Source organism: Dendrobium catenatum, unplaced genomic scaffold (genome assembly GCF_001605985.2).
Source record: "Dendrobium catenatum unplaced genomic scaffold, ASM160598v2 fragScaff_scaffold_264, whole genome shotgun sequence".
Taxonomy (NCBI): domain Eukaryota; kingdom Viridiplantae; phylum Streptophyta; class Magnoliopsida; order Asparagales; family Orchidaceae; genus Dendrobium; species Dendrobium catenatum.
In genome coordinates this window covers 911574-938622 of record NW_021318726.1, presented here as the reverse complement: position 1 = coordinate 938622, position 27049 = coordinate 911574, and the positions used below count along the sequence as shown (strand labels likewise).

Here is a 27049-nt window from a genome sequence, read left to right as displayed (position 1 = left end):
GGAAGAAAGATGAGGGTGCATATGAATAGGGTTAAACCATAAGATGGTCCCTTAAACTTTTCATATGTGATTAATTTAGTCCTAAAATATCACCTTTTTTTTTTAATTTAGTCCTAAACTATCTTTTTTTTTTTTAATTTAATCCATTGACCATGCAAAGTTATCCAAAATATTCCCTCAGTGTTATCATACTTCTCCAATTTATTTCATCAACTACATTAAATTGGTATTAATTTTATATAGTTAAGTGACTATATTGGGATTAATTTTGTATCAAAATAATTGCATGAGGGATTATTTTGGGTCAATTTGTGTAGTCGAGGGACTCAAAATGGAGAATCTGTTGCTTTGGGACTAAATTGGTTGCTTGCAGATAATCATGAGGTTCTTTTCGGATCTAATCTCTATGTGAATATATAAATTGGATTTATAAAGCTGACCAATAGTTGGGATGTGGCTAGTTCTGATGATTCCAAGAAACATGATTACTCTAAAGCTGAGATTTAGATCAGGCTATTGAAAAGTATAGAAGTAGATACTACTGCTGGAATCAAAACTAGCGACCAATATCCTTTTTGGTCTATTATTAACTCTTAAGCTGCTCTTAAGAAAAACCCTATGCTCTGAAAGGAAATTTGTGCGGGCATTTAGCTTTCATGTGATCTAGGAAGAACCAGGTAATTTAACAGGCGAGGATAAATAGAAATAGTAGTTCGTTGGCAAGCTTGCTACAAACTATTTGTTATTTATCATTATAGCTGCTTTGTTTCTATTACTATTACTATCGAGATAAACATTGTTAGATGGCATAAATTTATAATGCAAGTTGTTCTTCATCATCCTAATATCTTTTTATTTGTACACCGCTCTTTAATCTATAAATCATTACTTGTAATGATTGATATGCTTTCTAGCCCAAAATATTCTTGAAATCAATGAAAAATCAATGACCAAAAGCTGTATCGAACAAAGCCTAAATGAATCCAAGACTAAATAAGCTTAATTTGAACGCCCAAAAATTATAATTGAAATTTTCTTGAGGGCAAACAGTCAATAAACTTTAAGTGCATATAATTAAAATGACAAAACAAACATGTCTAGTCTAGCATTTCATAATTCTAAGTTTAATAAGGAATAAAAATGTTTGGAAAATGTGAGAGAATTAGATGGACTTATTCAAATTTTCTAGCATTATACAAAATTTTAATAGAGGCGATTATAAAATGTTATATAAAATTCTAGTGTTTTCCTCTTTGGAGTATTTTTCATATAAAATATCTGGAGCTCCTATCAACTTTTTTTTTTTAACTTCATTTGTTGTATTCATGTATGATTGTTCATAAACTTAGATGATCAAAATATCTCTTTATTAATCTATTTCTCACACATAATAATTGTGCATATCACTAATGCTCCTTAGTGTGAGATTATAATCTTTTATAATATTAATATAGACTAAATTACATTTAAATTAAATAAATTCATTGCTTTGGTTAAAGAATTATTATTATTATTATTCAAAAATTAATCTCTTTCATTATTTAAAAAAAAGGGTTTCTCAAAGTCATTGGACCACAAATACTTTCACAAATTTTCTCTTAATCTTTTCGATTCTTAGCTCACATTGATTTATACAATTTGATCTCTCTCAATGCAAATTTAATTAAAAATATTTTCAATATCAATTTAAACTGATCGTCTAACATAATTATCATAATACCAACATGTTGATTTAAATAAGGATATTCAACAATTTCGCAGCTAATTAATGGTCGATACTCTTCCAAAGCTTTGGCAAGATTTTTGAGATGGGAATTAGGTCAAACTTCTTAAAAAACTAATTTTATTATTGAATAAACCATCTGAGAGGAAGAGTGAAATTGCTGAGGCGAACATCTAGGGGGAGAAATGCTGGAGTTGCAAAATCATTTTATCGTTGTCATTGAACGGACCACCTCCACCTCCAGAATGCCAAAATAATTTGATAGCAAAAAGAAAACAATTTGAATAAACAACAAAAGCATTTGCAAGTGATCCAATTCAAGTAATGCAATCATAGTATTAATTTCCTCATAAGATTTCAATTTTCAAAGAGCAATTTCAATGCTATGTTATTTTGTTAATGTTGATGTGATATGAAATAAAGTTGTTGCTATCATCATTAACATCACCAAACTGCTACCCAAGTAATTTATCATTGTTATGCAACCATTATTTTGCCATATGAATGGCTAAAATTCACTTTAGGATGAATAAGAAGAAACTTATCAGTAGTGTGTGTACACACATAGACATACATATATGCATAAACATTTGTGATACTTTTATATGTGAGATGTATGTGCATGTCAAAAGAATAACATACAAATATAACCAACTCACCATATCCCAGCCAAATCAAACATTCCAAAGATGCCATATATTTCCACATTTGTATTGTATAAATGATTCATATCTTCCCTTTAACCATGAGAGTAGTAAAATGCATTTTCTTGCATTGACAATAAATTTGGAAATTTCTAATATGAGATTTCTCAGACCAACTCATGGTTACTTTGCCAAGCCTACCATATTTGAGCAAGGGCATGATATTGATGCTGACCACTACACATCAAACCACGTGCAAAATCGGAAATCCAAGCAATGTATGTGTTGACATAACTCATTACTTGTAGAATGAAATAACCACTAATTGCCAAACGGACTGTGTCATTGTAATAAGGATGTTGAGTTCACCTAAAAGGGGAGCCTACATAGTCAAATCTGATGAGATTGCTCTAAAGGGACGACTAACATCAAAAATTTACTAGTGTCATTGCCCAAACAACATCTAATAGCAAAATGGATATCGCAGTTGCGTTCAGAATATTGTTGACACCCAAAAATTACTATCAACCTATCCAATGGAGGTCATCCGAGGCAACATCATGAATCCCGAGGCGATGACATGTAAACTAAGAAAATTAGCACGCGATGTTGCCTGAACGATGATTGATCGCAAAACAGACTCACCATTGAATTTGAAATGTCATCAATACCCAAAAGTGACTATCAATTTGAGTAGTTAGACTTGGGTCATTCTTCCAAATGACTAAATGAGTGCTAATACATTTGGAAAAAATAAAAATCAAATAAACTCAAATTAGAGCTAATACATTACTTTATATCTGCTCTGATCGAATCCCTAGATGTCCGGTGAAAACCTCAGATTATTGCTCTGCGATCACGTGCAGTAAATCAAGCTGACTCAGTTAAGTATAGAGCTTTATCATTAAAACGAAGCCTCTTAGAGCTTCGTACGTTCTTCTGCTCTCCTCATTTACGCACACAGGCACACGAGCATTCATCTACAACCGAACTTCATGTACACCCAGCAGCCTCCAGTCGTTTGAGCATCTGATTCTACAAAAGCTTCACTCGGTCATCATTCCTTATGATCTCTCCTCAAATTTTAGCCCTAATCTCCTCCTCCCGTCAGATCTGGATCGCACACGGCACACCACACCTTCTTGTTCGGAGAGTCAGATTACAAGCCTCTTCTTGCCGAGACCGCGAGCATCCAACTTCAGCCTCTCAGCCTTATACTTCCCAGAAGCACAAGACTTCCAATCTGCCTCCTTTCTAGTAATTTCTAGTCTTTGCGAGCTACCTTGCATGACCCGATCAAGCCACTTGCTTTCCTCAAAGCTGTGACACCAGACTACGGTGTCGAAGTTCACTCGATATTTCCCTGTTGTAGCCTCCACTGTCCAGATCTAATCAAAGCATCCTGGCTCCTCCTTATTCCGAGCCAGGAAATCGCATCTTTCGCAAGTCGTAAAGGATCCGTGCAAGATTAAAACACACTCCTCTACTCAAATCGCAGAATTTTTTCCATCCCCACAGCCTGTGAATTACAAGCTGCTTCCAATCCTACGCAAGCCGGCCTCAGCCCGATTCCTTGCTACAAACTTCGAACTTGAGACCTACTTTAACAACAGCACATAAAGAGCTTAGGCTTCCAACTAAGAGGTCTAAGATTCGAGTCTTTGTGTATGCATTGTGTGTGTGAATTTGCCTTAAATGACCTAAATGTCCCAAAAAAAAAACTTTAACAACAGCTGTTGCTTTCTTTCTAATTTTGCCTTTCACGCCAATCATCATCTTTATCAAGCAGATTCTTTACTCCCCCAGCTAGCCAACCAGATCAAACGACCCATTCAGCCCAAATCTCACTCAAAGCGGGCATAGGCATTTACGGGCTTCTACATGCATACACCATAATGAAGACCATTTGCACACCTAATCAGCGTTAAACACTCCAAAAATACCTCATACATGTATTGTAACATGCATATACACAATTATAGAAGTGCACATTCAAGCACGTCAATACACAAATGAAAATATGAAGGTACGTGTAAGCACACAAATATAACACAAAAATACGTATGCAATCATACACCAGCAAGGGTCGTAGAGAGCGTGTTATATATGGGTATATACGTGACATTTTAGGATGTTGTGCTGGTCAAATAATAAATCTTAATTCGAGCCAAATCTTTTTATATAAGTAGATAGGAGTTGACACGACTCGAGCCACTAAACAAATATACGATCACGTCATGGTTTAAAAGTTTATTGGCCATGCATTTATTTAATTTTCATGCATATTTTTATTTTATTTTTTATATTACATATATTGGATAAATTTTCTTATATGCAATATAATATACATAATTGGATAAATTTTCTTACTCTTTGTTTTCAAAGAGAAATATGAAATTAGTTTTAATGAGAGATAACTTGTACTTGAAATCAAAGCCTATAGAAACTACTCGAATCATACTTCAAACTAAGGTTCAAACCTCGCATTCTTAATTCACTCATTGTTCATCATGGAGCTTGTACTGACAACATAGGGCCACAACATCACTTGCTTGAATTTTAGGGGAGAAAGTGATGTAGGGTATCGGTGGAGGAATCAGAGAACAAGCAAAACGAAATTCAAGAAGAAATAAGAACACCAACTGAGTTCTTCAGTAATTTGTATATATCATCCTCCCTTCCTTTCGTCCTCTATACAAGTATATATCAACTTGTAAAAGTGCAGAAAAGGGAAATAACTAACTAAAGTAGCCTTTAGTACGGTTTGGAGAAAAGAGGGAAATAAGGTAGTGGAAGCTACCCGAATGCAGGAATAAAAATAAAGCAATAATACTAAAGTATATTATAAGGTAAAGTATTCCCTTATCTTAGAATGAGCCTCATCAGTCGTCCCCCGCCGGTGAAGGTTCTACTGTCTCAGTAGAATCAGTGATTTGTGCGTCATCAGCTGGAAAATACGGATAGATATCCGCGACATTGAAGGTAGATGCTATGCCCAGATGAGAGGGAAGATCAATGACATAAGCATTGTCATTTATCTTCTTCAAGATAGGATACGGGCCCATTTTCCGGCGACCCAATTTAGAATAAGCTCCAAGAGGAAGGCGCTCACGGCGAATGCGAACCATAACCAATTCACCGGGCTTGAAAAGCCTTTCCCGCCGATGACAATCTGCTGCAGCTTTATAGTTTTCATTGGAATTAAGTAGCTTTCGACGGATGTCAGTGAGCATAGATGTAAATTGATCAACAGTTTGGGCTGCATTGCGGCTACTGCACTTGGGCAATATCGCCACATCGACAGTATGATTTGGAGCTTTGGTATACACAACATGAAATGGTGATGCACCTGTCGATCTGTTTGGCATACTATTATATGCAAATTTCGCTTGACTAAGAACATCATCCCACAATCTCGGCTGCTCTTGAACTAAACACCTTAGCATATTGCCCAACGTTCGGTTGACCACCTCGGTTTGGCCATCCGATTGAGGATGATAAGCGGAGCTCAAATTAATGTCAGTTTTGAGGCGTTTCCAAAGTTCGCGCCAAAAATGACTAACAAATTTAACATCACGATCGGATGTCAAACTTCGTGGAATGCCATGTAAACGAATAATCTCATTGAAAAACAAACGAGCAATGTTAAGAGCGTCAAAGGTTTTCTTGCATGCGATAAAATGTGCCATTTTAGAAAACATGTCTACCATAACCATGATAGAGTCATTACCTCGTTTAGTTTGTGGCAATCTGAGGACAAAATCCAAGCTGAGATCCTCCCAAATTGTATTCGGCACAGGTAACGGCATATATAAACCAGTGTTTTGTCCATTGCCTTTATACGACTGACAAACAGAGCATCTCTCAATGAATTTCGACACATCCCTCTGCAGATGTGGCCAAAAGAACCTGAACTGTAGCTATTCGATGGTTTTGTCGCGGCCAACATGAGCAGCCAAGCCTCCGCAGTGCAATTCGCGGATCAATTGCTGCCTCCAGGAAGATTCCGGTACACACAGATCATTCATTTTGAACAAAAATCCATGGCGTATAGCATAATCTCCGGATAATGGCTGCTCTAAATATTCCGCCCAGATTTTCATAAAATCTTTATCAGTGGCATACAAGTCTTTCAAGCATTGGAGTCCGGTGATCTCTGTATTTAGCTGTAATAAAAGAGTAGATTGCCTGCTCAAAGCGTCAGCTACTCTATTTTGTGATCCTGACTTGTGCTTGAGAACAAAAGTGAATCGTTGGAGAAACAAAATCCAACGAGCATGCATTCGATTGAGCGTTTTCTAACTATTAATATACTGTAAAGCTTTATGATCGCTGTGGAGGACGAAGTCTTGATGTAATAAGTACTGCTCCCACTGCTTGAGCGCTCTCACCACAGCATAAAGTTCTTGTTCATACACGCTCCATTTCTGTCGCGACAGACACAATTTTTCACTGAAATATTCAACAGGTTTATCACATTGAATCAACACCGCACCTATGCCCACCGAGGATGCATCAGTTTCAATAGTGAATGGTTTTTCAAAATCAGGTAATGTGAGTACAGGGGCAGATGCTAATGCCGCTTTCACGGCCTCAAAACTGGCTTGCTGAAATTTTGTCCACTGGAACTGCTTTCCTTTTAGACAATCAGTTAAAGGAGCTGCCAATAAGCTGAAGCCACGTATGAATCGTCGATAAAAATTTGCGAGGCCATGGAAACTTCGCACATCAAAAAACGACTTTGGTGTAGGCCAATCAGTAATTTCTCTTACCTTCTTCGGATCCACCCTTATCCCGTCAGCCGTGATAATGAATCCAAGGAAGTATGCGGTTCCTGTGGCAAATTCACACTTGGACAGATTTAAATACAGCTTGTTTTCCTGCAGCACTTCAAAAATCTGTTTGAGATGTTGCCAATGCTCGGTTAAGGATTTGCTGAAAATTAAGATATCGTCAAAGTAAACGACACAAAATTTGTTCAGGAATGGTTTCAAGATCTCATTCATGAGTCTCATGAATGTAGCCGGTGCATTGCAAAGCCCAAAGGGCATAACCTTCCACTCATATAATCCTTGACGAGTCTTGAAGGCCGTCTTCCATTCGTCTCCGGGTCGGATACGAATTTGATGATAACCGCTGCGTAAATCAAGCTTAGAAAATACAATTGATCCGGCCAATCTTTCAAGCAGTTCTTCAAGCCGTGGAATGGGAAAGCGGAACTTAACTGTAATTTTGTTGATAGCTCTGCTATCCATACACATACGCCACGTTCCATCTTTCTTCGGCACCAATAGTGCGGGCACGGCGCACGGGCTCAGACTAGGTTGTATAAGTTGTTTTTCCAATAACTCATCCACTAGTTCCTGCAATGCCAAATGATCCTTTGGACTCAATTTATAATGCGGCAAATTAGGCAAATTAGCTCCTGGAATCAAGTCGACTTGATGCTGCAATGCACGGAGAGGCGGAAGGATGGCTGGTAAGGTATCGGGCCCAATACCCGGAAACTGCTTGAGTAGTTGCTGCACTTCAGGATGGGTGCCTTCCTTGTTGTTACAATGACTGGCTTCCTTGACGACTAAGGCAAATAAAGCTGAAATTTCCTTGCTAGCTTGCACAATTGCTGAACCCGAAATCAAGTTAAGGGCAGCTACATTACTCTTCTGAGGATCATTACCACCAGTAAGTTGTGGTAAAAGCTTGAGCCGGCGTCCTTTCCACTCGAAGGAATACGAATTGGATCTGCCATCATACATAGCACCTACGTCATACTGTCATGGTCGCCCCAAAATGATATGGCACACGTCCATATCTAATACATCACATAACACTTCGCATATGTATTGCTTCCCTATGGAAAAAGTGACCCGACAGATGTCGGAAACCAAAATATCCATACCTTTCTTAACCCAACTAATTTTGTATGGGTGAGAATGTTTAGAGGTCTTGAGTTGAAGAGCTTGCACCACCGATCGGGCGATGACATTTTCAGTACACCCGCTATCAATCAACAAATCACATACCTTATCGTCAATAGTGCAGCGGGTCTTAAAAACAGAATTATGTTGGGAGTTCAACGTATGTCTAGGTGCCAACAAGATCTTCTCCATAACACAAACTAATGGTTCACCCGAATCCGGGTTAATTTCTTCTTCTGGCTCCTCGTCAAGATCCTCCATCTCTCCCTGCAACTCTTCATTGTCGGCAGTGGTTAATTGCAACTGTGGGCGACTTGGGCATTCATTGGATTTGTGGCCAACTTGGAAACATCTGAAACACTTGGTGGTACTTGGTCTAGCATACGGATTGTCTCGAACAGGCTGTTTCCACCGTGGTTGCAACTTGGGATCAGTTGATACACCTTGCGTAGCACTCGGTACAGGGTTTGAAGTGGCCTCAGGGATACCGATAGGCTTCACCGCCACTTTATTCTGATGGTAATTGGATTTGATGTTATCATGAGAGTGCTCAAATGACTGTCGTCGTCCCGCAAACTGCTTGTTACTTCTAGACAGTAGCAACTCAGCTTTCAGAGCATAGTTAACTGCTTGTGAAAGAGACCAGACTGAATTCATCTCCAACTTATCCTGAATGGCTTCTCTGAGTCCGCCGATGTATCGGGCGACCAGATGGTTAGCACCCTCATTCAGATCATTACGTGCACTAAGTCGATGAAATTCTTCTGTGTACTCACTAACAGATCGGCTGCCTTGTGTGCAGTGCTGATACTTGTGGTATAATATTTGTTCATAGTCCGTAGGTAAGTACTGACAACGAAGAAGCTGTTTCATCCTTTGCCAATTTTTATAGAAGTGCACATTCAAGCACGTCAATACACAAATGAAAATATGAAGGTACGTGTAAGCACACAAATATAACACAAAAATACGTATGCAATCATACACCAGCAAGGGTCGTAGAGAGCGTGTTATATATGGGTATATACGTGACATTTTAGGATGTTGTGCTGGTCAAATAATAAATCTTAATTCGAGCCAAATCTTTTTATATAAGTAGATAGGAGTTGACACGACTCGAGCCACTAAACAAATATACGATCACGTCATGGTTTAAAAGTTTATTGGCCATGCATTTATTTAATTTTCATGCATATTTTTATTTTATTTTTTATATTACATATATTGGATAAATTTTCTTATATGCAATATAATATACATAATTGGATAAATTTTCTTACTCTTTGTTTTCAAAGAGAAATATGAAATTAGTTTTAATGAGAGATAACTTGTACTTGAAATCAAAGCCTATAGAAACTACTCGAATCACACTTCAAACTAAGGTTCAAACCTCGGCATTCTTAATTCACTCATTGTTCATCATGGAGCTTGTACTGACAACATAGGGCCACAACATCACTTGCTTGAATTTTAGGGGAGAAAGGGACAAACCAAAGATAGGGAAACAAGACCTGACAGTTCCATCCAATCGACCATCTCTTGTGAATGAGAAGTGGCGTTTATAGTGTGTAGAGAGATATGATGACATCGAGAATTTATTGACAATTTATTTAAATGGGGTAGACATTAAGGGGACCCATATATGTGAAAGAGAATCAAAAATTAGGATGGAACTCATTTTTGGAATAAATTGAAACCTTTAGCATTTTTGGGGCTAAAATTCCATATTCAAATTCAGTTCAAATAATACTTTGATTAGAATAATGTTCAAATGAATTCAAATTAGATTAAATTTAATAAATAGCACAAGAATATAAAAGATTTTTATTCCTATTTATATATATTTTTTGAAAATAAATGATCTATATATTTGTTCGACTATATAATATTATGAGACATAAATTGTTAAATTTCTTTTATATGAGTACTGTTTATCATATATTATTTTTGTTTCCATCACTTGACTGTCCCTTCTGTCCTCAACCTTCCTCCTTGGTAAATTATTGTTTCCTTATTACTATTATGATTGGCATTATTTTGGTTTGGAGTGGTCAATTCCCTTTGCATATCAAAGCTCTTTGATTACAAAGATTTTAATGCACTAGAAGATGAGTGCCTTCCCTAGGAAGGTGCAATCCAGTGCTTGACTTTCTTTCATTAGGATCCTTAGATGCAATCTGAGTCAACATAAACTATGAGGTGGAAGTTGACACTTTACATTGTAGATTGGCTTTTAGGAAGTGGAATAGATATTTGAGACATTGATAGTGAACAAGGGGTTTGTAAATGTATTGGTAGAGGCAAGTGATTGCATAACTAATGTCATGAAGAGTGATAGTTAAAATATTGGAGAGAGCCAAGAAATTTCCAAAATAATGATGTGTTTTCAAACACTATTGACGTTATTCCTTTGGAAGTTGTTTTGGCCGAACTTTTGTTTGTACATAACTTGAAGGATAATATACCTTGACATTATTAGTATGGTGGGTTTTGTTTAAGTGTAGGCCATGTGATGTGGTTTTGGCGTGGAAGCTCGAGAATTGGGAAAAGTTTTCAAGAGTTTTCAAGTTGAAGCAAGTGTTAGGCTGCTAAATATGGTCATAGAGATGGTGGTGGATTCATTTGGCTTGTGATGAGTAAGTCATGCACAACATGTCAGATATATACTAAAACCTTTCTTTTTTATAGACTTGGATTAACGAGTCTGTCATATTGAATGTGAAACCTCGTTGTTGATGGTGTTTGTGGGTGTATGGGGTCATATACATTATTTTGTTGAGATGATCATGAAGGAAGGTGTTAGACATATCAAGTTGGATAATGGCTAATTATCGATAAGTTGTATAAGAATCATTAGTATTTTGGCTACATGGATGATGTTTCTATAAGTTTACGCTATATTCTTGTTTGTATTCTAGAGTGATTTAGTGAGTTTTATACCTAACATCTATCTCATTTGAGTTATGGTTTTTCTTATATGTTCATTTGCAATTGTGTCATTTTTTTATATGGGCATGGTGAAATAATTATCCAAATTCGTTGCTAAGGAAGACCATCAAATTCTACAGGCAAGGTCTTTGAGAGTTGTGATGACAGTGTAGGTGATGGAATGAGATAGGCTAAAACTTTGCTATGGACAAGAAATAGTATAGGTTTGCATTAGGTTTCCAGGAAGGGTTGTCATGGTATACTAGTTGGGGGAGGTGAGGGTGATGGTAATTATATATGTTTCGATATAGAGTTAAGCTAGAAAGATGGAGTGGGAGATATATATGGAGGCAAAACTTTGAGGTGCTCGTAGTTGATTGAATTTGAGTGAGGGATAGAGAGAATATTAGAGAGAGAGAGATACTTAGGTTAATGGGGGATGGGGATGGTTTTATTGGGGAGACATGCTAAGCAGATTGGTAATTTGATATGAGAAAAAATTTTCATTAAGATAATGTGCCTTTCCGGGATGTTTAAAATTATTTATCTGATCCAAAATAATCTAACAAAAGGACTATTTTTAATCATATTTAAGAAATCATGGGACTAAATTAAACAAATATGTAATTTGAAGCATAAAAAACTCATTTAAATAATTTATCAATATTTGATATGAGAAAAAAATTTCATTAAGATAATGTGTCTTTCCGGGATGTTTAAAATTATTTATCTGATCCAAAATAATCTAACAAAAGGACTATTTTTAATCATATTTAAGAAATCATAGGACTAAATTAAACAAATATGTAATTTGAAGCTTAAATAAACTCATTTAAATAATTTATCAATCAATTTGACCCTCCTCTCCATGCGATCTACACCCCAACATCATGTCCATATTTTTGGTTACGTAGAGGTAGAAGAAAAAATAAAAGTTATGTAAAAAGAGGTTAGGGAAGCAGCTGGCTAAAGAGCAAGCAGCATGATTGGAAACAGAAAGGTTTGTCGGATAATCACGAAAGCAGTTGTATGAGATTCAGAAGCTCAAAGAGGAGCCGAATGAGGTTAGGAAGTAATACGAGGAATTTAAAAGGCTTGTCATTGCATACAAAAAGTAAATTTGATTTGAAATTACGTGAAGCTCAACGAAATTCTTAAATCTAAAAGCACTCAAAACTCTATTTGAAAATTTTTCTTAAAAAAAATTAAATTTAAGACCATCTATACTCTATTTTTATTTTTTTCAATATTTATTATTGAGATAATATGTTATAAGGTCAAACGTAAGGCTTCATTTGGTACATTTTTCTTATTGCTTTCTATAATATTTTTTAGCACAAAAAATATATATTTGAAAATTGGGAAAAAATAATGACCAAAAACTATCCCTAAGTAAGCCTAAATAAATCCAAAGGTAAATAAGCTTAGCCGAAAAATTATAATAGAAAATTTCTTGAGGGCAAAAATTTTTGAGATAAAAATTATATTCAGACATCTTAAAAATTTGAACGTTTATCTTTCCTCCGAAAAATTATAGTAAGCACTTAAAGTTGAATATTCATGCTTAGCCGAAAATGATAGTTGCTTGCTGCATCCATCTATTTCCCATATGTAATATTTTCATTAAGATGAATACAGCGAGCATCTATTTCCCTCTCTGCTCTTTTTTTTTGGGGAATTTTTGGGGCTTTGCCCATTCATATAAGAAAAAGAGATTACAAGTAAAGAAAAAGCAAAAACTAAAACTCCTAATCTAATAAACAGAGATTAGGAGCTCTAAAGAAGCAAAATACAAAACCAAAAGGATCAGAAAGGCATAAGCCTTAAGGACTCAGTACGTTCTGGCAACAGGAATTGAACTCGATCGGGACTTGCCAGAACGCAGGACCCCTGGTTGCCAAAAAGACCGTCCAAGGGGTAGCTGAAAGGATTAGCATTCATCATTGTCCTATCAATACACCGGTTCAGGCAACCTGCAAGGGCGACAAAATTTGCAAGAGCCTCAAAAATTCCATCAGCAAGGCCATTTGTGACAACATCCATAAGCCATCCAAAAAACCAAGAAACTCATTAACGCTTCCAGCCATGCGTTTTGAGAATTAAAGCTTTTCTGATTTTGACAGAAATCGTCTCCTGGCTATCAATAATTCCACCATATAACCGTTCATTACGGGCCCTCCAAAGATGATAGATAGCAGCAGAGGCTGAGAGCAAATAAAAATGTTTCAGCTGCTTATTAATCTTTTGCTCATAGATGCTATCATAGACTTGATAAAGATTTGGTTTCAACAAGTGGGAATCCATCCAGGGAAGTAAACTTTTGATAACGTTGAAGGTGAAATTACAATCAAAGAATAGATGAAAAACCGTCTCCTTTTCACCATGGCAAAAACAGCAGTTAAAGTGATCAGTAATCCCACGCATAGCTAACACTTTAGCAGTTTTCAAACCTCCTTTAAAAGCAAGCCAAGCATAAGAAGAAAAACGGAGAGAAGCTTTTTTATGCCAGATGAATTTGTGCCACTCAACCACCTCCAAATTACTATAGAATTGTTTACGAAAATCAGCAAATATAGGATTCTGTTTACCAAGCCAGTAGTGGTTATCCTTATTATCTTCAATCACAACAGAATTTATATTCATAGCTAAATGGCTATCAAAGAAGCTAGGAATAGCCCAATAGCTCCCCCAGATGATATCAGAGACCTTCCAATCAAAGAATTGAGCATACTCCTCAATCGAATTATTTAAAATGAGATAATCAGCAATCGAATGACCCCCGCACCAAAGGTCCCAGAAAACAGACAAAGTGCTGGTCGGGCAAATAATAAAATTGATACAGTGTTTAATAAGATTGGCTTGCTTACATAAGGCTTTCCAGTAGTGAGAACAGTTCACAGCCGAAGTATTCCACAGAGAGTAGTATTTGGCTCTCCACCAGCAAAAAACTCTCTGCTCTTTAGCTTAAAATTTTGATGTATTCATCTTTGCTTACTATATTCATCTTCTCCGTGATTATGAGCGCGGGCTCCATTCTCCTGAATTAAACAGTCTAAAATTGTTATCTCTTCCCGATTTAAAAATTTCTGTGCCGACCCTGAGCTACTAAATAGCATCAGGTTGCCAAAATTGAAATCCTTTCCAGGAGCGGAATGTGCAAATATGACTCCCTCTGCAGCTCATTAGCCGTAGGCTTTTCCTCTCCAGCGGTTCCGGTGGATAAGAGTTTTCAACCAGAACCTAAGAAACTAATTCGCCCCTTAGACGACGTTCCCTCCAGACGGATCGGAAGCTCGCCATTTCTTCTGTTGCCTAGGTAACCACTTTCGCGCCCTTCTAATCTGCTCAATTACACGATTTAGGCATAGTTCTCCGTCTTTATAAGCCGAAATCAGTTACGTCCACCTGTTTGTAATCAAAACTTAAGCATAATTTCTTTTTGCTAAACTCAGTTTTCTCGTCGGTTACGAAATTCTTTACCTATCTTCTTATTCCATCGCGAATCGGAGTTTCAGCAAGAAAAAAAAAGTTTGTTTTGGAAGTAAATAGTCATCCGTTTCTTGCTTCATGTTTTCATTGACAACTGCTGAGCTCTGCGTACATGAAAGCAGAGACAGATCAGCAATGGAGCCTGATTCGAGAGGAGAAGGGCATTTAAGAAAGAGAGGGCTGTTTTTGTTCCTGTTTCGAGCACAGTAACAATAGCGAGAAGCAACGGCTCTGACATGTGGGCACCCGCCATTTCCTTTATCACGGGTATAAGCGTCGCCATCTCTCCGGCGAGCTACAAGCCCTAAGCTTCTTACAGGCTAATATAATAGAACTCCCGGACTGATAACTTTTTTTGCCCCTCTCTGTCTCTCTCTCCCTCCCGTATTCGTTTTTGTTCATCTATTGAGCTTGCATAAGCTAAAGAGCAGAGAGCTCTTCGACGGCTTCGGGTATACAATTGAAGGCCTTCAACTTTGGTTAACTGTAGGTTTTTTTGAGTGCTTTACGCATTTGGTTGTGTTGAGTAATATGAATTATTTGTCTTCTGTAGAGCATAAGTGATTTGATTAGCGAGGTGATTGATTTTGTATTATGAATGTGATTTAGGTGTGATTTACTCTTAAATACCAATATACCATGGATGACCCAAATAGTATATCAAATTTATGCATTTACTGTTCCAAATATGCGAGCTCACATCTTTAATATCTAATAAATTGTGGCATATGAATTAATTATAACAAATTCTACCATGAGGCACTTTAGTTTATGTTAGCATGCTTAGAAGATTCATATATAAATTTATTAATTATAACAAATTCTACCATGAGGCACTTTAATTAGTTTATATTAGCATGCTTAGAAGATTCATATATAAATTTATGTTAATTTTAGTTTGTAAAATAAAGAAAAATTAATTACATATACTTAAATTTTATATATGAGTAATTTAGTCTTTTATGATAAAATCACCAAAGCTAAACTCTTAAACAAACAATTTAAATCTATTTTCACATATTAATAAGCACTTAAAAAATATTAGTCAAACAATATATCATTATTGAAACTCCATTTTATTAAACTTCTTTTTTTAAACATCTTTTTCTAAAACTCTTTTTTTCGTAAGCAGAAACTAAACCAAACTAGCCCTTAGTACATCCGGGATTTACAACAAAAAGATTATTACAGGATTCATTGGTGAGATTTATAACTCACCAAATAAACCTGGATCCTGAGAACTGTGATGGGATTATTTTCTTGTATGAATAAAAAATTCTCATGTATACCGAATATTATCAGAGATCTCTTGCAAGTTTGCTTGTTTACAAGGTGTTCAACAAATTGCGTGCGTTAATTTTCTTTCTTGTAAACTTGGCAACTTAATATGATAACCTGCATATTAATTTGCGTCAATCAGAAATATTCCATCGTTGAATTTTAAGCTTATTCTGCCTGCAGTTTTTTTTTTTTTTGTCATTTAAGTCAATTAAGACAATCTCACACACACATCATATACATAAGTCTTGAACCTAAAACTTTTTTGTTGGTAGTCAAAACTGCCGAATAACATATCAAGATTAGTTATATTATCTAGAGATTTTAAAGAATGACTTCCTGAAATATATGAATTTAATAATAAATCATAATTATAATATTATTAGTATATTATTCTTATGAAGCATAATTTTGATTAGATTACACGGAGCTAAAATCGATGATTTAATTGTAAATTTGGATTTCATTATATCCTCCCTGAAAATAGTTCAAGTTAATTTAATATCTAAAAGTTTCAACGAACCAGACCATTTGCTTCTAACAACAGCATTCGGTTTTGAATTGTTTTAATTACTTTAATTAAATTATGAGAACTATAAACATGTTCAACTTAGTTTACTATGCTATAGCATTAATTTTGCATTAATCGATGATGTAATTATGAGAACTATAAATCTGGCACTGAAATCCCGTTTGTAGGATTTAGCGTAAATCCTTCTCAAATCCTGTAAAGAATGAAAACTGGTATCTAAGAATGTGGATTGATGTAAAAAATGCTTTAATTATGCTTGTTCATTAAGTATGCGAGATTCTAGCCTCAACTTTTCATCTTTTGATCAATTTACTAGTTTTTTCTACATTTTGTTCAGATCATACAATGGAGGCCGATCCAATTACTGATTGGAAATTAAATACAACAAGAAATATTATTAATCTTGTCATTGTTGGGAGGACTGGTAACGGTAAGAGTGCTACTGGAAATAGCATTCTTGGAAGGGAAGCCTTCGATTCCGAGTACAGCTTATCGGCAGTTACTTGTTCTTCTGAGCTTAAAAAACTTATGCATAAAGGAGGTCGTACTGTCAACATTATAGACACTCCAGGTAATGTATATCACTTTATTGATCTATGAATATTCATTAAGTTAGAAGAATGCATATACATTTTTAAATCTTTGATTTTGGAATATGATATGTACTAACATTGTGAGTAAGGCAATCATCACTTGTTAGAGGATAAAATTTGTAAGAACCACTATTATTGAGAACTCTAAAATGGACATATAACAAAAAAGGCAAAAAAATATAAAGCAACATTTCTTATAAATTGATGTGGCGGTATTTGAGACATAGGACATATACTTCAATATAAGTTATTAAACTTTATATATGTCGGTTTTAATTATGCATGGTAACCAAAAGGAATGTAAATGAGTCACAGCTCTTTTTTCGCTGTAGTGGTCATCATTTTGCTTTATCCAGGCACACATGTGGAGGTAAATGCATGGTTCTTTTAATGAGTTCATTTCCCGACTCACTACCATAATTTTGTATTTAATTTATTTATTATTTTATTTAAACAAATCAATAAAAACCAACAATTTCTCATAAAGGTCTGAAAACAATTTCATAGGACTGAGCCATACTATATATATCCCGTTCAAATCCAATTTACAACTCTGCAAAATGGCATCAAGATGTCTTGTCTCTCTCTACCAAAAATCCAACACTAATCCCGCAATTCCAACTTCACTTGAGCTCCCTCATATTTACGAGCTATTATTCTGTGTGGACACCGGATGATTTTCCCGTCTGATTATGATTAGGTATCGAGCTTGGTACCAAGCTGACGTGACACTTTTTTATTGGTCGTCGGACGCCGTCTGGACTCCGCATTTAATAATAAATCATCTTTATGCTCCAACTGCCTCCCTCTCATCCTGCTCGAACCAATGACAAACTAATATCCAACCCAAATTTACTACTGTGACATTTCAAAATAGCAACCATATACACATTAAACCTTTGCCAACTCAAACTCCAAACCAAACAATTTTCCTAATCCACTTCAAATCTGACTGCCATTATTTTTCTCTCACCTTTCTCTCTTATTTTGGTTATATACCTTATTGCTTTTGTTTGACCTACTTATTTATCCATAAGAAATAATCTACAACTCTCAAAATTAAATTTATTTGATTTGTCAAATTTTGCATACTTTGCTAATTTTTTTTTTTTGTGGAGTGATAATACGCTAATCTTTTTTCCATTCAAAGTTGAGCTCGATGATAATCCTTTAACTTTCATATAATTTTATCATGTCAAGATTTATCTTATCCTCGATTGGCTTTAATAAAGTATATTTAGTTGAAAATAATGATGCTAGCATAAATTACACTCATCATAGTTAAAAAGTATATTGGCCATGTATTCATTTAACTTTTATGCATATTTTAATTGAATCTTTTATGTTAAATATATGATAAAGTTAATTATTTTTAGTATTAATAAAAGCCCAATTATATATAGAAAAAAATGATCTTATATGTATTATAATATACATACAATGCATTATAATATACATACAACAACAAAATCAAGCTTTTATCCCTAAGATTGGCTACAATAATCCTTTTTTCTCCATTTTCTCGATTGTGTCATTCTAATTGTCAAATTATCATTTAAATATATTATAAAATGTCATTTCTAATATTTTCTAGCCAACTTTTTTTTAGGTCTACCTCTACTTTTCTGATAATCAAAGAGCATTTCTAAATTTGTGTTATCAATACCTATGTCTGATGATGTATTTATGATAGCTTTAGAGTTTTTTATTGATATTAAAATTGACCCAAAATTTAACTAGGAGATTATACAGGAGATTGAGTTGCACTTGTATCTATAAAGTTTTATGCTAATGTTATTGCTCATTGAGCTTTATATATGGTAATATAAGCTGTTTCTCAATCTCTTATGTTATTTCTAGCTTCATCTTGACGCTCATGCATAACGGAGTAGTATATTAACAGGGGCGGAACTGGCTTCAATTTTGAAGGGGGGGCAAAAAAAAAGTACACTCCTATAAAATATTTTTTTTTTAGGAAGGGCAATTGCCCCCCTGACTTGCATGTGGTTCCACCCATGTATATTAAGATGTTTAGATTCTTCACTATCTATTAAGATTGTTATATACATCACAATTCAATTAACCATTTTATGACCCACCTCATCATTCTCATAGGTTTACTTCATGTTGCCACTATCATCAAAATCATATTGTTATTGATACTTGCCAATCTTGATTTATGATATAAGTTGAAGTCTAATTTTGACTTCAAATTCTCTATAGTTTGATTAGTCACTGATGCTTCCATTAGTTTTTCATGGTTGTTGGCCATTTCCACTTATGTTGTTATATATATATATATATATCAAAATAGTTCTTGAATTTGAGTCAATATAATCCCAGTTTATAAATAAGTTCAATTTAGCCTCTTACTACTCAAATGTGATTTAAAGTTATCTGTTGGATTATTTATGCTTCCAATTTGAGGAGTTTAGGGTTAATTTTAGATTAAATTGGAGTGATCAAGGAACAAAATTGAATACATTAGATAGTATGGCATTAAAATGGCTCTCATAAATAGTTAAAGGTCTATTTTTATATTTTGTTTGCTATTTTTAAACAAATTATGTACTTGTATTTTTTTTAATACAAGCAACAATTGTTATGTATTCAAATTTATGACTCTTATTTACAATTGTTCGCACAAACTATCCCTATCTTTCAGTATATTTAATTAACTTGTGCTTTGTTTTTTAAAATTGAATCAGTTAAAGCTAAATTTGATGATAAGATTGATTGACCCAACCCACATTTAGCGATTTAACTACTTTCTTTGCTTATGATTCTAACCTACGAAATATGTTATAGAAAAATTCAAATTCCTTTTTTTATTGGTATGGATTAGAATATTGGTAGTATGCTAATCACTTAATTTTTGCCATGGATATCTTTGTAGGCTTGTTCAATTTTTCTACTAGTGCTGAGGAAATATGTGGGGAGATAGTCAAATGCATTAGTTTAGCCAAAGATGGTATTCATGCAGTGCTCATGGTATTCTCTCTTAGATCTCAATTCTCAATAGAAGAGGTGGCTGCCTTTGAGAGTATGAAATCACTTTTTGGGGAGAAGATTGTTGACTACATGATCATAATTTTCACTTATGGAGACATACTGGAATCTACACAGAATAGCTTGAAGGACTTTATTAGCCTTTCTCCATAACCTTTGAGGGTATGTATCTTTCTTTTTATAATATTTATTACCAAAATATTTCTGGGTTTGTATATAATTCAGATATTTCTCCTTACTGCAATAATATAATTCAGATATTTCTCAATTGAGAGAGTATTACCAACGCTTGCAGCTGATTGTGAACAATAAATAGAATGGAAAATGTAGAAAAGATAATAATTTAAATGGGAAATAAATTTAGCACACTCGAGAAACCTGACAATAATGTTAGAACATTTTTTTCTCCGATTGGAGCCCATTGCATGCTTTATCGTCTCATCAAAAAGTCCCTTTCATATTTATGCGAACTCCTGTAAAGGGCATTTGGATCTTTTTTATTTTTTATTTTTAGTTTTTTTTTATGCTATTACTTCTTTTTAATTTTTTTTAATTTTTTATTTTTAAATAAGTTTAATTTCCATCATGCAATTAATATTAAAAACAAAACAAAACAAACCTATAATGAAACAAAAACAGTTCAACATAAATAATTTAAAAATCCATTTGCAACTGGCAATTAGGCTATATATATATATATATATATAATTCTTTGTTGATGAATCTCATAGTATTATGTACTTTATATTTCAAATACTTAATTATTATGAATAACCATATAAGTTGATGATTCAAACTATTCACAAGTTTTTTAATGAAATGTATTAAAAATGACTATTTAGAAGTAGATGTTATAATTTCAATAGTAATCTACAATTTTTTTTTTCTTATAATCATTTCAATAATATTAAAATCATTAAAACTTTACCAGAAATCTTGTCATTTAAAAGCAGAACTAGCTAAATGAATTTGGTCAATTTTAATCTTTAAACTTATTTTTTATTTCTTTTATCTAGTACAATTATGTTCCATTCTCCAATTTTTTTGCAGAACATCATTCAAATGTGCAAGAATAGAATAATCGTTTTTGATAATACCAACAAGGATATGATCAAGAGAGAAGAACAACTAAATGAGCTACTCTCGCTTGTTGAGTTTATTATTGTGGACAATGGTGGAAAACCATACTCAAAAAAGACCTTTGCAGAACACAAGGTATGTCATCTCTTTGTTTCATACTTTATAATTGGCAGCTGTGATAGATGAAAAAATTTGATACTTCATGTTGGATATTGCTTTCAATAGGAAAGAGTTTTACTTCGACACCAAAATGTTAAAGAAGTTGAATCAAAAGAAGGATGCTCAAAAGATGAGTTATCTGAACATATAAAAGGGAAGCGTGCATATGATGATCAACAGAAGGGTGTAACTGAGATAGTAAGCTCATTTATGCATTTAAGTTCTATTGTTTTTATGTTTTTCAAAGTTGATAGTTGTATAAATCTTGATGCTACTATAAGTTATGTTGTCGAGTCTTATTTTTTTGTCATTTAAATTGTTCATCAATTATATTGGCATTCGTCTTTATTTTATCTATGCTCTGACACAATGACATTTTTTTTTATTGCATATAGGTAAAAGAAATGGTAGAATTCTGTACAGGTGGGTTTTGGGATCAGCTGGCAAAAGAGCAAGCTGCACAGCTGGAGGCTGAAGAACGAGCTGCTCGATTGGAAGAAGAAAGGATTGTTCAGGAATCACTGCAGGATGAGGAGATTCAGAAGCGCGATGAGGAGATTCAGAAGCGCGATGAGAAGATTCAAAAGCTCACTGATGATCTAAATGTGAGTATGAAGAAAAATGAGGAGTTCGAGAACCGTAACGCTAAATGCGAGTGTGTCATTCTATAAAATGTGGTATATTGATTATAAAACAATATATATGTAGTTTTCTATATTAGAAGAACATATCACTTTTTTATTAAATAGTTTCTTTTGCAAACTTGCTACAAAACAATTGTCATTTATTATTATATCTGCTTTGTGTTTATTATTGTTCCTATCAAGATATTATCAAGATATTATCAAGATATACAATTAGATGACAAAAATTTAAAATGCAAGTTGCTTTTCAATATCATAATAAGAAATGTCAATTTGTTGACAAATCAAGAAAACCAAGTCATGAAGCGCATCAATTTCTGTCCACGCGTATCACATTATCCATCCAACAAAGCATAAGCATCTCAAAAATGTTAAAAAGAATTACAGTCTACTTAACTTTCATCCATTTCCATTAAAGATTTCATTTTAACAGCATTTCTCCAACTAAACCTTTATTTTTTTCAATCCTTTGTACTATTTGGCTCATGCTTTTCTTTGTCACAGATGCATTCGTCTAGTTTGGCTCATGCTTTTCTTTGTCACAGATGCATTCTTTTCTTATGTGAAACTCAACAAAACACATTATTTAGTAAAGCAAGTCCTACGAGAAATAGAACTAAAGCAAACTTTTTCCATTTGCTTGTTGCAACGCTGCAGCTTTCTTCCGAAATCAGCTTCTCAAAGTCAAACTCAGTCTGAATTCCTTGCCACACAACAATTTTATGCTGCACCAAAGCTCCTCACCTTCAATTGCATTTACAAGGTTCAGCTTCTCCCCTACACAAGCTATGCCACCATCTTTTAATCGCATTCAAATTGCCCACCCAAGTAAGCTCTGCTTCGCAACATCAGCTGCAAAGCATCCCATGCTGCTCGTTGTCTCCCCACCATCAATCTTTCATGTAAATTGGATCTGTTGAGGCTACCCTATCATTTCTTTTATAAAAGACAACACTGACTATTTTTTGAACATCTAGATGAACATTAAACCTCCTTTATCACATTGCTGCGGTTAATTAAACTCGCTCATGCTTGTTTATAGTTGCGTCTTGTGCAGTATCAAGTGCTAAAAAGCATTGCAGTCCATATTACACAGTTACCACAACAGAATGATTGAATTATTAGAATACTATATAATTGAATAGCTTCTAAGACAGAATGATGGTGGGCATTGAAGTTAGACTTAAAGTAATTTTTAATCCATGTAGCTGCATGAATGAGAAGGACAGATCGCCCTTCAGAGAGGGAAAAGGACAGGGAACGTGTGTTAGAGAAAGACAAGAAAGTTTAGGATTCCAGGCAGGGGAGGTCTGATGATGTCGAGAGCAAGTGCCAACGTTCCAGGAGGGGGCCTGTTGAGGTGGAGTGTAAAAAAGGATTATGGATAAGGATTTTTAAAGTTAAGGCTAGGCGTAAAACTTAGAAATGGCTTAGGAGTATTATGTGATGATCTTGAAGACTCCAGGGTAAATGCTATACATTTGTTGTTAGGTTTGAGATGTTGTATGGATCTGATTATTGGGTAGTTAAAATGATCTTGGTAGCCAAATATAGCAGTGCATAAATGAGAATGATAGAATATACATGTAGACACAACTATGAAGGATAAATTGATGAATGATTTGAGAGTCAACGTGGATAGCATTTCCTTAAATATAAGATACTGGAAAATAAAATCCTGTGGAATGGAAATATGAAATGAACAATGAGCAAGGTACATTAAATTGAAGTCCAAGGTGTTGGAAGCAAGCGTTATCCCAACTATTTGGGGTTGGCATTATTAACTCAAACCTTGAATTTTCAACTCAGGTTGGTAGATCGACTCATTTATTGACACCCCATTTATCTTCATTTGCAAGTTATATTTTTAAGATATAGTGAGAGCAATCTGCTTTATAGAGTTTGCTAAATTTTCTTTATAAATTCCAATCACATTCATTGCAAATTTTGGTTTATTGCTTATATCTTTATTTTCACTAAGTTCAATCAAGTATTGCATGACTTCAAGTTTATGACAACAACTTATGTATGTCAATTATTTATCAATAATCAGATTTTAAACTGTATGAATAGGATTGGATTAAGATTTTTGATATGATAGTTGGTTTTTTCATAGCTCTTTAAATCACTCTGCCTCATGTGCATGTTATTTTCTACACTTTCTTTTTGTTCTGTCTACATATTTCCATGTTTTTTAGCTTACATGCTAGTTGTTTTAAGTCCAATTGTTTTTTCTTTGCATCAACATAAAGTGCTTGCAATTGATTTGTTGAATTATTTTGTAATCACGACTGGCTAGCTTTTATTGGGTGCCTGAATCTTGCTAATAGTCTTTGGTCATTTGCGTAATTTAACCATTTGGCTAATTGGCTTCGAGTTCATTATTAATATAAATGATTGTCTTCATTTTTTTATAGATTTAGCTTGACAATATCATTTTTTATTCTGTTAGATTGCTTGTGTTTTGCTTACGTGCATTTCTATTGAGTCAGTTAAGTTTGTCTACCTATATTAATTAAAATAAAGAAAGATTGGTTTCTCTAATAACGTCTCTAGCAGAAGTTCGCATGTTCTACTGTAGGAGTAAAAGTAAAAATACAAAAAAAGCGTATTTGTTGTGACTCTATACAACACCCAACTGTAACATGATGAGCTATAGAAATTATTCTGGCTAAAGTCACCTGATTTCCTTCCACCCTCGTAAACTATGTTCCTTTTTCAAGGTCCCACATCCGCATCATGGTTCCTACCTTAAATAAGTTTAAATTCTAAGCAAATTAGGATATGGTCTTACCACCAACACAAACTAGTGATATAGAATTAAATCAGGAGCATTCACACTCTTCAGTTTTTTTTTTTATTATTTTTTTTATTTGCTGATCTTGCACTCCTTCTGTCTTTTATTTTATACCTAGGAACATTGTGAATCGAACACTTTGTTCTACCATGAGAACTAGACATTTTATCCTCTTTAGAATATATTTTTTTATGTGCACATGTTGCACTTATTTGGTTTTGAATTTGCATGTTTTCATTTAATGAGTTTGGCATTAATTCTTTTGATTGACTGATGCATGAATTATAAGCTATATAATGAAGTTATAGGAGTGAACAATAAAACATATAATTTGGAAAATTTATGTTTATATCAATAAGTTAATTTGGTTTCATGCTAGGTAGATTCATTGTGGAAGTAATTTTTTGTTTTAAGATAACAAAAAAAGTATATAAAGTAGACGATTTTTATATGTTTTCTAGAAACAGCTTAAAACCAACTATTCATGACAAAGATGGATTTGGTAATGGCACAAAAATTGCTCTAAACGCCTAACAATTGTTCCAAGCATCATCTTCTTACCACAAAGAAGTGTAACAAAAACATTCGCATTCAAGCAAAAGGCAAGCATGAATGAAAGAATGTCACCAACATATCAATAAAAATCAGAAAAACAAAAAAGATGGAGTGAAAGAGAGGAACAAACAAGCAAATGGGATAAGATACATCAATCAATCAAAACTTTTTTATGCCTCGAGAAATAGTATAAAGAAAAATTTACATTAAAAAAAAAACACAAAGCTGCTCTAAAATAAAAAGCATGTGATTTTGCATATGATTTGGATCAGAGAAGTGCAAAAGATAACTTGTTTCCTAATTTAATCAATAGTCAATTTGAGCAAGGGCATGCATGTAAACTCTGAGGCCTATTTTTTGTAGCAACTACATTTATACTTTACACACTTCAACCAGACCGATTATACCATTTCAGAATTTCCACAGGCCATGAATGTGCTTGAAAGACTTCATCTACTACGAAAACAATAAATCAAATGCAAGAACCAACACCATTTATATTAAGAACCTCAGTAATAACATTCTGTAGCAGACAACACATTCTCACTACAACAATTGTTTCCACGGCGATGTTTTTTTAGTCACATTGTATCCTTTATCAATCACCCCATAAATTATTTTTGCAACAAAGAATTTAATAAACTGATTATTAAGGATAGAGGTATTTTCTTTATCTAAATTCTTCCACCAATTATGTTCCAAGAAATCCAATCAGGATCAACCTTATGTACCTTACATCATATCATGATCCGATACATATACTCAAGTGGGATATTCAAATACAATCATTCAATTCAAATGCGATACAAATCAAAATAAAATGACATTCAATATAGATTCAAATTCAGATAAGGAAATCTTTCAATTAAAGAAGATGCATAAAGGCATTTTCAATATTAGGTATACAATGAATGTTAGGTATACTAGTATGCGAAGGGTTTGAGAAGTGAGAATTGTAATGATACGAACGGGAATGCCAAAATTTGAACGAACCATGGTTGTGATGTTGGGTGAGTTGGTCGTTTCACCTTATGATAGTTAAAGGCAGAAAAGAAAAACAGAGATGAAAGGGGAAGAAAGTGGTTACTGTCGTTGAAGAATTTGAATGCGAAGCCACGGAGATGAGAATCCGAAAGCAGATGGGAAGAAGAAAAGTTAGAAGTTGAATAGCCGGCGAGTTTGAGCAATGCGAAGCCCTGATGTTATGGAGGTAAGAGACGTTAGGAGAGGTCTGAAGATGCCAAAGAGGGAAGAACTGGCTGGGAGCGTACAAAGATGCCGAAGATGGGATAGGCAATTAATTAAAGAATACATTATTACAGCAATTTAGTAATTAAAACACTGTAATTTAGTAATGAATATAATTATATTCCACAAAAATAACTATAATTATATTATAATAATTGAGATGGAATATTGCAATTTTATTTGAATAATTAAAATTAATTAAAATGGAATTCCACGATTTGATATGGAAGAAAATTAAAACCACTTTCATAAGTAGATGACAATTAATGAATTCATTATTATAATAATTAGGTAATTAACATAATATATTTGACATTAATAAAATAATTATAACTATAATAATTGAAATAAAAGCTTGTGATTTGATTTGAATAATTAAAATTAATTGAAATGGAAGGCAGCCATTTGATATGGCAATTAATGAATACATTATAATAATAATTTAGAAATTA

General features: G+C 34.0%; 2 protein-coding genes across 2 annotated transcripts in view; both read left to right on the top strand.

Moving 5' to 3' along the window:
* Nucleotides 1-14161: 14161 nt before the first annotated feature.
* LOC110104689 (immune-associated nucleotide-binding protein 9) overlaps nt 14162-27049 on the top strand; it is a 30169-nt gene continuing 17281 nt past the window's right edge. Inside the window, exon 1 of the mRNA XM_028693359.1 lies at nt 14162-14529. The gene's annotated coding sequence lies outside the window, so the exon portion shown is untranslated. The remainder of the gene's footprint in view (nt 14530-27049) is intronic.
* LOC110115621 (immune-associated nucleotide-binding protein 9-like) overlaps nt 16858-27049 on the top strand; it is a 16044-nt gene continuing 5852 nt past the window's right edge. The window contains exons 1-5 of the mRNA XM_028693339.1: nt 16858-17083; nt 20002-20096; nt 21165-21329; nt 21420-21551; nt 21749-21958. Of these exons, the coding sequence (XP_028549172.1) occupies nt 16858-17083; nt 20002-20096; nt 21165-21329; nt 21420-21551; nt 21749-21958 (828 nt within the window). The remainder of the gene's footprint in view (nt 17084-20001; nt 20097-21164; nt 21330-21419; nt 21552-21748; nt 21959-27049) is intronic.